This window comes from Vicugna pacos, chromosome 11 (genome assembly GCF_048564905.1).
Source record: "Vicugna pacos chromosome 11, VicPac4, whole genome shotgun sequence".
Lineage (NCBI taxonomy): Eukaryota > Metazoa > Chordata > Mammalia > Artiodactyla > Camelidae > Vicugna > Vicugna pacos.
In genome coordinates, this window is record NC_132997.1 from 79,515,091 (window position 1) to 79,528,645 (window position 13,555).

Genomic DNA, 13,555 nt, shown 5'->3' on the forward strand with positions numbered 1-13,555 from the left:
AGCTGGAATCTTGGGGGAAGAGGGGCTGAGGCAGTGACTTGGGGCATGTATGAGGACAGGGAATCCGGACGAGAGGTAGAGGGCCATCAAGTGGAGGAACCCCAGTTCCTGCTCTGGCATCTCCTGGGAAGGGAGGTGGAGCTGGGAAGGGAGGTGGAGCTGAGGAGAGAGAGGCGAGCCTGTTGTCGCCAATAAGGATTCGACTCTGCACCCCTGGCCTCAGAACCACCTGGGGTGACCCAGACCACAGACTCGTGGCCCCACCCACACCTGTTCAATCAGAGGCTCTGGGAGTGGGGCCCAGAATCTTCAGGCAATTCCCATACCCCCTAAAGCTTGTGAACCCCACTCAGCTAGATCAAGGGGCACTGCTGTGGTCATTGCGATGGGAAAGCTCTTCCTCCCACCCATGGGCCTGTCCCGTCAAACCACTTTTCTGGGGACATATATCAGTTTCCTATGGCAACTGAATGTGTGCCACACAAGTCAGCATGTGATTGTCCCTCAGCTAACCAACACGGAGGGGCCCCTTTTCCTGTGACTATGTCCTGCCTCCCTGCTGGGCTTCCCCCTCTTCCCCTGAAGGCAGATGGTGCTGCTCCTGCTGAATTTCCTGCACAGGAGCACCATTCCTGACTGGTGGGTTTACACTCAGCCTCCCAGCTAAGACCCCCAAGAGCAGGCTGCTCGCCTGGAGGGCTGATTCCTGACCCGTTCATCAGAATTAACCTTGGGGGAGGGGGTCGAGCCCCAGAGCATCTGATCCAGGAGCTGATTTCCTGGCAGGGCCCAGGAATCCTTACTTCTCCAGCTTCCCCCTGGGGTTGTGCAGTAACAGGCCCTGAGGCTGCCCTTTGGAGCTGGGGGACATGTAGGCCCAGGGTCCTTGTTCTGGGAGTCCCTGAGAAGAGACCAGGGACATTGCTGCCCCCCAGAGATGTAGCCCTGCTTTGTCCTGACACCCCTGCCCCTCAAAGCCTGAGGGTCTGCAGGCTGCTCTGCAATTCACAGTCCTACCACAGCGGGGAGATGGACAGGGCGAGTGGGAGGTGCCTCTTCTGACGCTCGTTGATTGTTTTAAACCGTCAACACTCACTAATATTTAAGGTAAAACTTTCCATGTTCTGTTTACCTTTAGGGCCTTGACTTCCCATGTCACCTAAAATCAGAAAGATACGAAAACTGTGAGATGGGGTGAAACCCCAAGGGTCCTTCTCCCCTAGTATCTTAAGACCAGCTGACAGCAGGGTGAGCTGCTGTCACATTTCAGGGTGAGCTGGCCTATGTTGTGGCTTCCTCGGTCTCCATCACTGTCTCTTGGGCACATCACTCGGCCTCTCTTAGACGATGCCTTTTTTCCTTCCCGTTCTGAGATATTCTGACTGTAAAGCCAATTCTCAACCCTCCCAACAGACTCTGTAAGATCTTTCCACTGCTCATCTTTCAATTTGGAAAAAAGAAAAGTTTTCCAATTCCCCCAGATGAAAGCAGGGAAAGGGGTCCATCGACTGCAATACCTTTAGGGCCAGGGCTTCCTCGGAGATTCCCTGCAAGAGACAGTAAAGCCTGAGTTAGCTGAACATCTTCTGTGCCACACACACACACACACACACACACAAGGGATCGCCATGGTATAGTGGGAAGAAACTGAGGCTAAGACTGGCAATCAGGTTCTAAAGTGGGCTAGTTGTGTGTTTTCTTTTTTTTTTTTTTTATGTTGTGCAATCTTGATCTTGGGCAATTCTCTCTAAGTCTCAGTTTTCTTACCCGAAAATGGGATCACAACACAGGTCCTCCCTCCCAGGGCTGTCAAGGGGCTGAATGAGGGGAGCTTGAGAGTGCCCTGAATGGGTACCGCTCCACACAGAGGCACAGGAGCTGGGACCAGGAGCCGGCCGGCCATTTGCCCAGGGATGTACTCACCGTTTTCCTGTTCCATCATCAGCTTGCCCCTCACGAACTGCCAGAGTTCCTCCTGGCTGTAGTCTCCAAGCCTAGATGTCCCCACATTCGCTGTCAGATCGGGGTTGACACCCTGCAGGGGGTCCTGCTTTCTGCTCTCCATCTTCTTGTTGTAAAGCACCAGGCTGCTCCCGATGTTTTCCAGCTCATCCACCCGTGCTTTCAACTTCCTCACCTCCTCGGCTGAAAAGGACACACGGAGGCAGTGTCAGCCACAGGGGCCTGGAGTGGAGCCTCCCAAGCACACGTGCATCCCGCCAGGGGCTCTGGGGTCTGTGGCAGCTTCTTCAGACCTGGGGATGTTTTGTTGGAATATTTTACACGGAGATTGTTGGTTGTGGCTGCAAGTGGGATGAGCTACTCAAAATTGGAACCAAGCCTTGAAGAAGCCTGCCATCATCTGAGATGGTGACAGAGCTTGTCCTCACCCTGCTGGGGAGCTGGGTGAGAGCCAACGAACGTGGAAAGTTAAAAGGCTATGAAAGGTCGGGCCTGATTAAGGACAGCTGAATGCTCAGAGCGGGCTGCCACAGGGTCGGGGCCCTGTATTAGAGTCCTAGCTCTGGCACGGAGTGGCCGTTGGGCCTCTATCGGATGCCTCCTGGAGCCTCAGTCTCCTCATCTGTATTAACAAGGGGTCTGCGCTGAAGGTCGGGGCCCTTGGCCCCAACTTGGTGCACGTGCTGATTCTGGCCCTCCTAAATGGGCAGCGGGGCCGCTGTCACCACATACCCAGAGCAATGAGGCCAAAGAGCAGTCCCAAGAGCAGCAGCCAGGTGAGCAGCAGGCCCAGCAGCCACTTCCACCAGCTGCACCATGAACCACAGGGGCACCAGGCTGGCGCTGCCCCCCACGAGCCCTTGCCTCCACTGCCAACACCGCCAACGCCAGTGCTGCCGCCAAAGCCTCCGCCACCGCCTCCGCCACCGCCTCGGCGGTGGTCATAGCCGTGGATGTCTGTGGAAGAGAGGACAGGGTAGGGTGAGGGTGGGCAGCTCGAGCCCTCTGCCTTCCAAATTCTCTAACTTTTGGTGACTCCCTCTGGGCCTGAGTGAAGCTTTCCGTTTCCTGTGTCGCTCCTGGAATGAGCACAGGGTTGCCGTGGGCAAAGAGCAGAAGTCTCACAATCCTGGGCTTGAGCTGTGTGACCCTGAGAAGGTCACTTAACCTCTCTTTCTTTCTTTTTTCTTGATAAAATAGGATTTAAAGTTTGCTTTCTTCATCAGATGGTTGTTGAAGGAAATAAGGCATATTTAAATAAGTAATCAGCAGAGGCTAGAGCACATAGCCCCAGGCTTAAAATTCTTGTTTACGAGTATGCATCTGCCACAGCCTCCTGCATCTTTTTTTATGCTCAGACTTGAAGAATTCCATCACCACATCTCTGTTCACACAGCTCTTTCTTTGTAATCCCTACACACAGTACCTAGAACTACACTCAGCACTTAAAGGGTGGCCAGGAGGATTTTCTTTTTCTTTTTTTTCCAGTAGAAATGTTTTTAGCTTTTAGTATCTAAAGTGGGCTGATACCCCTTGATCTGCTTCTTTCAGAAGACTGTGGGGCAAGTGAGGAAAGTGTGAAGGGCTGGAGGTGTGCGTGGTCTTAGTGTCACCTTGAAACCCATGTTGGGGGGGGGTTCTGTAAGACACAACAGGAGCCCTGCTGTGTTGCTCCTGCCGTGTTGGCAGACCCTGGACCTAAGGGCAGACAGTGGGTGCCCAGCAGGGGCAGTGGGGCCTGTGAGCGACATCACCTAAGCTAAGATCCTTTTGCAGCCCTGCTCCAGCTCACAGACCCCATCTGGCCCCTCCAGCAGCCCCCTTCGAACCTTAGGGAAAACTCTTTAGAGCTTGGTGGCTCATGTGTGCCCTGGCTCCAGGCTAAGGGGCCGTTGTCTGTTCTGTTCATCATAACCAGCCCCTTCAGCATCCATCACTGAAGGACCTGCTGTTCTCACCCACCTGCAGAGGCAGCCTTGCCCTTTGCAGACACAGTCTTCAATTCTCCTGAAAGACAAACATGGGTTTGACCTGAGCTTTTAAACTGCAAGAACCCACAGGATAGCCTGTGCATTGATTTGGGGCAAGGCCTGAAGTAGCTATGACTCCCAGGCACCCTGCAGAACAGCCACGTACAGGAATGTCCATTAACTCAGTCCTTGCTGATCTCATATTTGCAATAAATTCATTGATGGAGACATGGCTTGGCAAACAATTCACAGTGGGAAAAAGCACAGTGTCATAACCTTCTTGTGACCTTAAACCTTGAAAGCCCAAGACATTTTTAGAGGACCATGTTAAGGGTGACCATGGCTTTCAAACAATAAATGTGCTAGTGAGAAATCAGTCTTGATTTCTTGATTAAGGGACTTTGTATTCTCTCTCTCTCTCTTTTTTTTTCTATTGAGTTATATCACCTTACAATGTTGTGTCAATTTCTGGTGTACATAACAATTTTTCAGTCATACATAAATATACATATATTCATTTTCACATTCTTTTTCACCATGAGCTACTATAAGATCTTGAATATATTTCTCTGTGCTATACAGTATAAACTTGTTTATCTATTTTATCTATTTTATATATACCTGTCAGTATCTACAAAAATATGGAACGTTTCACGAATTTGCGTGTCATCCTTGTGCAGGGGCCATGCTCATCTTCTCTGTATTGTTTCAATTTTAGTATATGTGCTGCTGAGGCGAGCAGTTGGTTAAGGGACCTTGAACACAGGTTCCTAACTTGGAGTGGATGGAACAGAAAGGCAGGGACGGGCTTGGAAGAGGGCTCATCATGAGTCTCTGATGCCATCTGCACGTTGAGTTTGTGGGCATGTGTGGAATTCTCTGGGAAAATTGTTTACAGTTTTCATTAGATTCTGAAAAGAGTCTTTTGGCTCCACAGCCCCACCTCCAACCCTAAAATATAAGGAACTGCTAACTTAGAAGACTTAGAGTCAGGCTTTGAGAGGATTGTAGCTGATGCTGTATGACTTAACTTATCTCTTCCTTTACTGACCTCCCTGAAATCAGTTTTTCTGAGAGATTAACAGGACCCAGAGCAGCGAAGAAATGTGGTTATCCAGGACAGAATCCAGGTATTTGGGAAGAAAAAAAATAAAGCTACCAAGTGCTTTGCAAAGCATTTTTCTATTAGTTCTGAAAATTATGGGAGGAGAAGGTGAGGGAAAAATACCACTGTGAACTTTAGATGTGCCATGGAATCGCTTCCCTCTCAAAGTAAGCACACACTAGTCAGTGGGGGAAAGTTGTTAAAATGCAGCCTTGGGGGAGGGTATAGCTCAGTGGCAGAGCACGTGCACGAGGGCCTGCGTTCAATCTCCGGCACCTCCATTAAAAATAAAAATGCGGGTCTGGGCTAGGGCCCCGGAGTCTGCATTTTTAACACGCTCTAGGATTTTACCAATGCTGCTGGTTCAGGACCACACTTAGAGTAGGGAGGTCTTAGAAGACAAGTGACAGATGGATTGGCTAAAGTCAAAGTGGTCAGTGATCAGATTTGCTCTTACCATTAGCTTCTGACAGTAGGTGGGTGTCCGCGGTATAGGCAGCTTGCTTTTCCTTTTTCAGGGTGTCCTCTGAAAAAGAAGCTGTGCACACAACCCCTGATAATCCGGGATATTCTCTCCCCACTCCCCTGCCCCCGCCTCATATTCTTTCCTGCTTGTGGAGGTAGAGGTTAGCCTGGTAGGAAGTGGCCACCCCTGGAGTCAGTCCCCACCCCGACTCCAAGTCTGGACCTGTGGTTAGGAGACTTGCCATTGCCCAGTAACCACTCTGGGAGCTCTTTGCTGCAATTTTCCTGGCTTGTCTGCATTCAAGGCAGACCCTGGGACACCCTATTCAGCAGGCATTTTGCATTTGAATGGGATGACTCTGGTTTCATCATTCAAGTGTCTCAAACCACGTTGCTAGGATGTTTGCCTACACTTTTCGTCTTTTTTCCAAAACCTGAGTCTCGTGGGCTCCCACGTACTTGCAGTGACGCTGGCGGGGGAGGCGGTAAAGACCTTCCCGCTGTCCTTAGTCATGATCAGCAGCTCCATCTCCTTCTTGGCGGGCACATTGTCTTTCTCCAGGATCAGGAATTTACAGTCTTTGTGCAAGAGGTCATCATTCTGGACATTTGTGGTGCTGGCTGGAGAGGAAAGAAGTGAGTGAGGAGGAAGGAAAAGGTAGAGGGAGAAGGAGAGGGAAGAAATGGCCAGAAGAGGAAGGAGAGGAAGACAAGGATTAGTGGGACTATCTTGCTGACAGCAGTTACTAAGAAGCATTTTGGGGACACCCTCTCCTGCCTGAATGGGCCTGACCGTCAGGAGGTTGGGTCCATGTCAGAAGCACAGGGGGCTGGCCTGGGGGCTGCCTCCCACTTGGATGTTACAGGACCTGCAGTGAATGGGCAAAAGTCCTCGTGTCAGGCAGACCCTTCTTTAGTTAACTGCGTGGTTTCATTTCTAACTGTGGTGTTAGTGTCTTGGTGGCACTTTTCCTGACTGCCCAGCCTAACATACACCCATGCATGTCTCTACCACCTCACTGTGTCTGTCCTTCAAACACGTGGCATTTGCTGTAATTATCTTGTGTACTTTGTCTACTTGTTTGTTATCTGCCACCTCCATGGGAACTGTCAGCCCAGTGAGGGCAGGAATCTAGTCTGTATTCCAGGCACATGGAACACTGTCTGTCTCACAGAAAGCAGGTGCTCAGTAAATGTTTTTTGAAATGTTTTCTTTTTGGTGGTAGTGGTGGGGTGGTGATTAGGTTTACTTATTTATATTAAAAACATTTTTAAATGGAGGTACTGGGGATTGAACTCAGGACCTCCTGCATGCTAAACAAGCACTCTACCACTGAGATATACCCTCCCCCATGAACTGTTGAATGGAAGGAAACACAGCAGGATCAGAGCCATGGAAGAAATAGGCTACCATGTGTCATGTACTCAAGTCGACAGAGATCCCACAGAAAGTATGGAGGGTGCAGGCAACAGCTTTTTAGGGGTGCCCTGGCCCTAGGGACGGATAACCTGTGACAGGAGCAGGCCAGGTGCTTCCAACAAGTGTGGGGCTGGGCTCTGAGTGCCTGACCCTGAGCAGGTATGGAGGGTGGAGCTTCCTACCTCTTGCCCAGGACGGCCAAGATCAGGCGAGGGACATACACTTTCATCTCTGCTCACTATTGGGAACAACCCAGAGGCCCATGGGGTGTATTTGCAGACCTCAGACCACCAGTGGGCCATGGGCCCTCCTGCCACGTGTCATTGGGGAGCAATTCTCCCTGGGTGCGAGCCTGTTCCCAGCAGCTGGAGCACCACTCACCCTTGGAGGTGGACACCCCGGTGCTCACCACGGCAGGGCTCTGGGGCATGTTTTTCTTCACACTATATGCTGCAAGAGATGAAGCAAGGAGTGAGCGAGGCCAGCGTGGGAGGGTAGCTCCATGCAGCTTAGAAGCAGCTTTCCCAGGTGAGATAATAATGAATGATAATAATGAGCAGAATAATAACAAACAATGGAATCAACTGTCTTTAGCCACAGGGGCAGCAGCAAGTATAAATGAAACTTTCTTTGGTATAATCCTCATTATCAAAGGACCATTCCAAAGGCCACCTCCTCCATGAAGTCCTCCTAGACCCTCCCACATCTCCTTCCCTTCTGAACTCCACAGCCCAAACACTTGCTCTGTACAGCTTGATTCACATCCTATTACAGAATCCCCCAGCCATTTCACGTGTTTTAGACTTTCTACACCAACTAAGCAGTAAGCACGTGAGGGCAAAGACCGACTGAGGCTCAAGCTGCTTCTGCCCCCCACCTCCAAGTTTGCACAGGGCATGCATCAGAGTCAGCCAGATGATTGACTTGCAGCTATAGTTGGCTGTCAAGGACAGCAGTGAGACAAGGGGATAGACTGGTGACACCCCCCCACCGTTGCCCTGCCCAGGCTCCCCGGCTCCCCTTGTGGTTTCATTCATGTCTGAGTCAGCAAATGATTGAGGCTGGCATCTCTGGGTTGGGGTGTGGAGGGTTGTTTCTTTGGTGGGAAAGGTTGATTGATTTTTAGGAACATTTTGGTCCCTCTAATTCCATTGTCAAAAAGGGACATTATGAGTTATAGCTGCCAAGAGGCATTACTTCCCAGCTCCTAGCCTCTAAACCCCAGTTGCAGACCTGTGGAGGTGGTGGCCGTGCCATGGGACAGGGCAGATGAGCTGGGGGCCAGATTGTTCTGCATGCCAAACACTGTGAGAGGAATTGAGAATAGGTGAGTACAGGTACATAGATGAGGCCCCTCGAGGTAAGGCATCCTCCCCTGGGGTCCCCCAAACCACAGTTGTGATAAATGCCTTTGCATATGACAGAGATTCCCAGACATTGTCAGTTCCCACACTCTTAGTGACACCATGATTTTTTATTGCCCCACCTCCCTATCCCGGGGCAAGAGTGACCAAGTTCATTTATTGAACTTAACAGTGGTAGTTTGCATAGGGTCTGACAGATGTTGCTGCATGCCTCGAAATTTTAAAATATCCCAGGGGTTCCCTTCCCTGCAGCACCCTGGGGTGCCTCGGTGCACAATGTGGGAACTGCGGAGACAGACACAACAGGGGCTGAGACGCACTGAATGGGTGGGACCCTAGTTTTCCTCCTGACCCTTCCTTCTCCTGATTCAGACACATAAAACTCCCCTCACCCCCATTATGATTCCAAAGGCTGGTCATTTCTTTTTATTTGCTTGCTTTTTAACCACGTGCAGAAGCTCATTTCACACTAGTTAAGAGCTTCTCTGATTCTATCCTGTCTAGTGCTTGGGACACAAGATCATGGATCCAACATCAGCCCACCTTCCTCAGGCAGGACTTTGCAAAGCAGAATAGCCAAGGCAGGGGGCGCAAAGCTTGAACCTGGGGTCTTCTGCATTTGTGAGACTCTAGCCAACTGGAGGTGTTAAAATCAGAAGCAGAGAGACCAGCCAAGGAAATGGAGAAGGCCCACATCACTGTATTTATTAGTCATGATATCACAGATAGAAGGCCGACTCATTTAATACAGGATGCAGGCTGACAGCTTATTTACACACAAGGCTATTATGATGTCTGCAGAAATAGAGTGAATAACTACTTCTTTAAAATGATCATATGTTTGCATTGGAAGCTAAGCAGTAACAATATCCGAGCCCCCAAAGAACTATAATGTATATAAAAAATCTGAAGTTATGGCCTTTCTAAATTAACAGTGCTTCCCACCTGAAAATGTCCTGAGCTATGCCTCACTCGGTCCCTCTATGTCCATCTCTCCACCTCTCCCATTAACTAAAGGCGCCAGCGCAGAACAAGCACGGAGGTGTGGTCTCTGGCGCCCTCCCCTTTACCCCTGTCCCTTGGGGCCTGAGCTGGGTCTGCTATGGAGGGCGGGCTCTGTGCCTTGGAATGCAGCTCCTTGGCTGCCGCTTCTGCGCTGTCATGTGCGTGGAGAAGCCTTCATACTCTTGGGCAGGAAAGGACATCTTCTCCAAAAAACATTCTGTTTTCCTTACCAAGTGAGAGCATCCCTAATTTTTTCAAGCTGGCAAACACTGACCTGAGGAGCAGCTGCTGATTCCAGGGTGCAGGGTAGGGGAGCAGGATGCCATGTTATTTGGAACTCCAAAGACTGCAGGGGCAGAGGAAGGCTGGTGAGAGGATGTCCACACAGAATAGGGGCAAAAAAGCACCAGAAGAAATACCAGGGTTGCATTTTTATATTGCATCACATTTCTGTTTTTAGGAGAAACTGAGGCTCTTGCCTTGCAGCACATACCCAAACACTAATCTGTGGTGTGTCTTGGGTCAGAGCCAAGGGGTGGTTGTAGGTTAGTGGGGCCTCAAAAGGACATTGATTCTTGCCAAAGCCCCTCTTGCTAGTGACCATTTTACAGAGAAGGCACTGAAGCCCAGAGAAGTTAAATGACTTCTTAAAGTCACACAGTTAATCTACATGGAGTGAAACTAGGTTCCTTGTATCTATTTTCATGTTCTTTCCCATTACATTTTTTCAGATACCCCGTGCCATATAGTTCTTTCTATGAGGGACCCTGAGAGGAAACACCTTAGAGGTTGAACTGAACTGAAGTTTCAGTGGAAGAATCTTGGGATGCTTGGCTACAGAAAGCCCCTTCAGGAAGCCTTGGGGATGGCAAATGCCAGAGGGGTCATTCTTTGTGGGAGGAAGGTGTGGAGGGTTCAGGGGTGGGAGGGGACATGCTCTGCGAGCCATGTACCTGATCCTGCAGAATAGGCGTTGGTGTTGAGCAGGGACGAGCTCTGGGTCATCATGTTGTTGTGGTAGGTGCCCATGGAGGACCCGGCTGGCAACGTGGAGGACCACACGTGGGAGGGAAGGTTGGCATCCAGGATGGTGGTATCGTAGGTCCCAGACACTGGAAACAGATGTGTCCACTCATACCCCAGTGAGCGACAAACCCATTCTCTGTGCTGGGGGAACCTGGTGGGCTCAGTCTGCCAGGACTTTTCTAGTTTTAGCTCTGAAGGTCCCATGTCCTGAGAACTCCCTCAGTTCAGACTGGGACAAACTGGGACAGGTGGTCATCCCACTCATGTCTGAAGTCTCAGAGCTGATGAAAACCTAATCTCTTAGATAAGAAATTCTTGCTGGCTTTCAGTTTAATTTGAAGTAGATAAATTTTGATCTGGGGTCCACTCATTTCCTGTTCTGTGTCCGTAACCCCCACTCCTGATGTGTTGTCCTCATCCATGGTCCCACTCTCTCTCTGTTGCTGACTCCACCTTCAGAGATGCCATGGAGCAGGGACTCCCTTACAACAGAATTCCAGGCAGATGGAGGGCAGGTGGGGAAGCCCTCGGTTTCAAGGTCGCACTGCACAGAGGGCAGCCTTCTCTGGTTAATCCCTCCCTAAACATTCTTATGTGCCAACCAGAACCCAGGAGCACTCTACTTCTTCACATCTGAAGCCAGTTCTGCCTATTTATTATATGAGAGGGAGTTAGCCATGTGGATGACAAACTACCCTGAGGTTTTGGTTTTATATTGTCAAACAAAAGATCACAACCTCAAGGTTAATTTTTTTCAGCAGGAGATGAGAGGAAAGCTTCATACCATAGCAGCACTGACTTCTTTCCTCATCTCCCCCCAAGGATTTGCTTATTCAACTTTCTGCCTCCCCCAGAACCTACCTTGCACTTGCAGGTACCTGATACATGAGCGCTGAACCACACGCAGCCTACCTGACTTCCCCCAGCGGCCCCCACCTCCACGAGGGCAGTGGCTGTCTACCTCGTTCATTGCCTTTCCTCAGTCCCCAGTACTTGGCACAGAGGAGACATATGATAAATGTTCACTGGACGGATGAAAGAAAACACTGCAACTTCCCCCAACATCCTTCATCTGGAGAACCTGGCCAACACATTCCCAGGATTTGTCAAGAATCTCCTGGGAGAGAATATCCAGAATCTAGAGCCAGACTACAGCTAGCACACGGGCTGACTGACCAGGTGGGGGTCAGAAGGGTGTAGCCCACATGTTCATGCAGCAGGGAGAGCAAATGCTCAGTGCTTTCCAAACTCTCTGCCACCGCCTGAGAGGCCTCCCTTCCCTCTGCAGCAGCGCGGGGCTGTGGGGCTCACCTGACTGGGAGCTCGCTGTCACCACTTTGGTCTCCACCGTGCCCTTCTTGGGGATGGGGAGTGTGTTGGAAGAATTCCGAGTGGGGCTCACACTCGCTGATCGGCTTCCCTTGAGCAAACGCTTAACGTCATCCAATTCTGTCCCTGTAAAAGAATCCCCCAACTTTTCATTAGGCCCAGGATTCCTTCCTGATTCCAACTGCAGTGGGAGGAACATTAAACCACATCCCGAATACTAGGGAGCAGGACGCATCTGGGACCCCCTGGGACACTTTTGGTTAGCCTGATCGTTTTTGCATTTTGTCAATTTATAGCACTTTTCAACCTGGCACTCTGTAGTATTAATGGCCTCATAAATACAGTGTCTCTATGAGGAGGTCAACGTCCTCGGTAGATATTTCCTAATTAGACCTCATCAGGCGCCAGACTCTGTGGCTGGATGATGCTGTCATCCTGGATTGGGGGAACATTTACACTCGAGACAGAGAACTAGATTCCTTGAAACAAATGGTTCAACACAGGTCTCCTCCCCTGCACGGGACGCCTTGGTGTCAGGTCCCCAATCTCGTATACTCTAGAGTATCAAAAGGAATCTGGGGCCTGTAACTCCTAAACATTATGCTGCTTTCCTGTTAGTTAAATTCAAGACTGTCTGGCTGATGTAATTTGCAGGAAGATGATTCAGTGGAGCAAGCACCTTGTGCTCCCCAAGGTGGCAAACAGGAGAGGAAGGAGGCGTCGTGTAAGAGCAATGCATAAGGGGAGACAGATTTGCAGATCACATGTGCTTAAGAACAACCCAGCCACTCCCTCCCCTGAGGGCTCCATCCTTTGGGCTCAGCACCCCAGTGCCTGGGAAGACTCAGGCGGGACAGCGGCCTGGAACAGACCGCATAGCCCAGGCTCTGAGCTCTTCCAGCAAGTCCCAGTCTGATTCCTGAGCCACCCGACCCAGCTCTTTCTCCTCCTACTCTTGGCTCCTGCCCACTTGGGCTCATTTCAAAGTGGCAAACAACAGGAGTCCAACACAGTCAACAGAGTGGGGAATTCCTGACATTCGAGATCATGTTCAAATTCTCACACTCTGCTTCTGGTCCTTCTCTGATCTTAATGACCCCAACTGGGTCCTGCTCCTTTTCCTTCAGCCTCACTGAACGTTCCTCCAATGTCTCTGTCTGTCCCTCCAATGTCTCTGCCCACTTATCTCACTGAGCCTCCCTGATCCACTCTTCAGTCTCCCTTCAAACGACACTAACCTGGGAAGGCTTCTCTGGCCCCCTCCCTCAGCTCCCTGACCTGTCATGGTCGGTTGGCTTACAGTCTTCCCATTAGTCTGTGAACTACTGAGCATCAGGGACTGTGACTTACTCAGCTCCTCATCCCCTGCACTGAGCCCAGGGTCCCTGTCACCCAGGCCCTTAGAGCTGTTCTATGATGGAGTGATTGCACACACACACACACACACACACACACACCCACACCCACACACACACACACAGAGCAGTTGTCCTGGATCCTTCCTAGGACATGAGCACTTACATCGGGTCGATGGGGATGCACTCTGCAGTCGCACTCGGATCTCACTCTCTGTACAGGGAAGAGACCAGGAAGGCTGTGAATGAAGGAGCTAGGATCACTGTGCCCAACACTGAGCTCTGAGCGGCTGATATATCTTTGGGCTGCTCTGAGCTCTCTGCGTCCTAGGAACAGAAAACTTAGGTGCACCCTGAACAAGTGCTGTTTCAAGAGAGGTGTCCTTCTCCCACACCTCAACCTGCCCAGCTCACCTCCCCGGTATCCCGGAGCAGAAATCCCAGTCTGGGCCTGGAGGCTCCATCACAATCAGCAAGGACCAACCGCTCTCCTACAGCCCATTTCCAATCACCAGCCCCAAGCCGCTCTTCTGCCTCCAGGGTTTCTCAGGTAA

General features: G+C 50.6%; 1 protein-coding gene and 1 non-coding gene across 2 annotated transcripts in view; both read right to left on the reverse strand.

The window, feature by feature from the left end:
* The window catches only part of COL17A1 (collagen type XVII alpha 1 chain), a 49,031-nt gene that overhangs the window by 22,388 nt on the left and 13,088 nt on the right, over positions 1-13,555 (reverse strand). The window contains exons 8-20 of the mRNA XM_031682658.2: positions 13,168-13,215; positions 11,629-11,772; positions 10,245-10,403; positions 9,566-9,637; positions 8,156-8,227; positions 7,304-7,372; positions 5,962-6,123; positions 5,495-5,575; positions 3,925-3,969; positions 2,695-2,919; positions 1,924-2,145; positions 1,518-1,547; positions 1,133-1,159 (exon numbers count right to left, since the gene is read on the reverse strand). Coding sequence (XP_031538518.1) covers positions 1,133-1,159; positions 1,518-1,547; positions 1,924-2,145; positions 2,695-2,919; positions 3,925-3,969; positions 5,495-5,575; positions 5,962-6,123; positions 7,304-7,372; positions 8,156-8,227; positions 9,566-9,637; positions 10,245-10,403; positions 11,629-11,772; positions 13,168-13,215 — 1,356 coding nt within the window. The remainder of the gene's footprint in view (positions 1-1,132; positions 1,160-1,517; positions 1,548-1,923; positions 2,146-2,694; positions 2,920-3,924; positions 3,970-5,494; positions 5,576-5,961; positions 6,124-7,303; positions 7,373-8,155; positions 8,228-9,565; positions 9,638-10,244; positions 10,404-11,628; positions 11,773-13,167; positions 13,216-13,555) is intronic.
* On the reverse strand, positions 4,568-4,674 carry LOC116282531 (U6 spliceosomal RNA). The gene has a single exon (XR_004192069.1). It is a non-coding gene; the product is annotated as a U6 spliceosomal RNA (small nuclear RNA).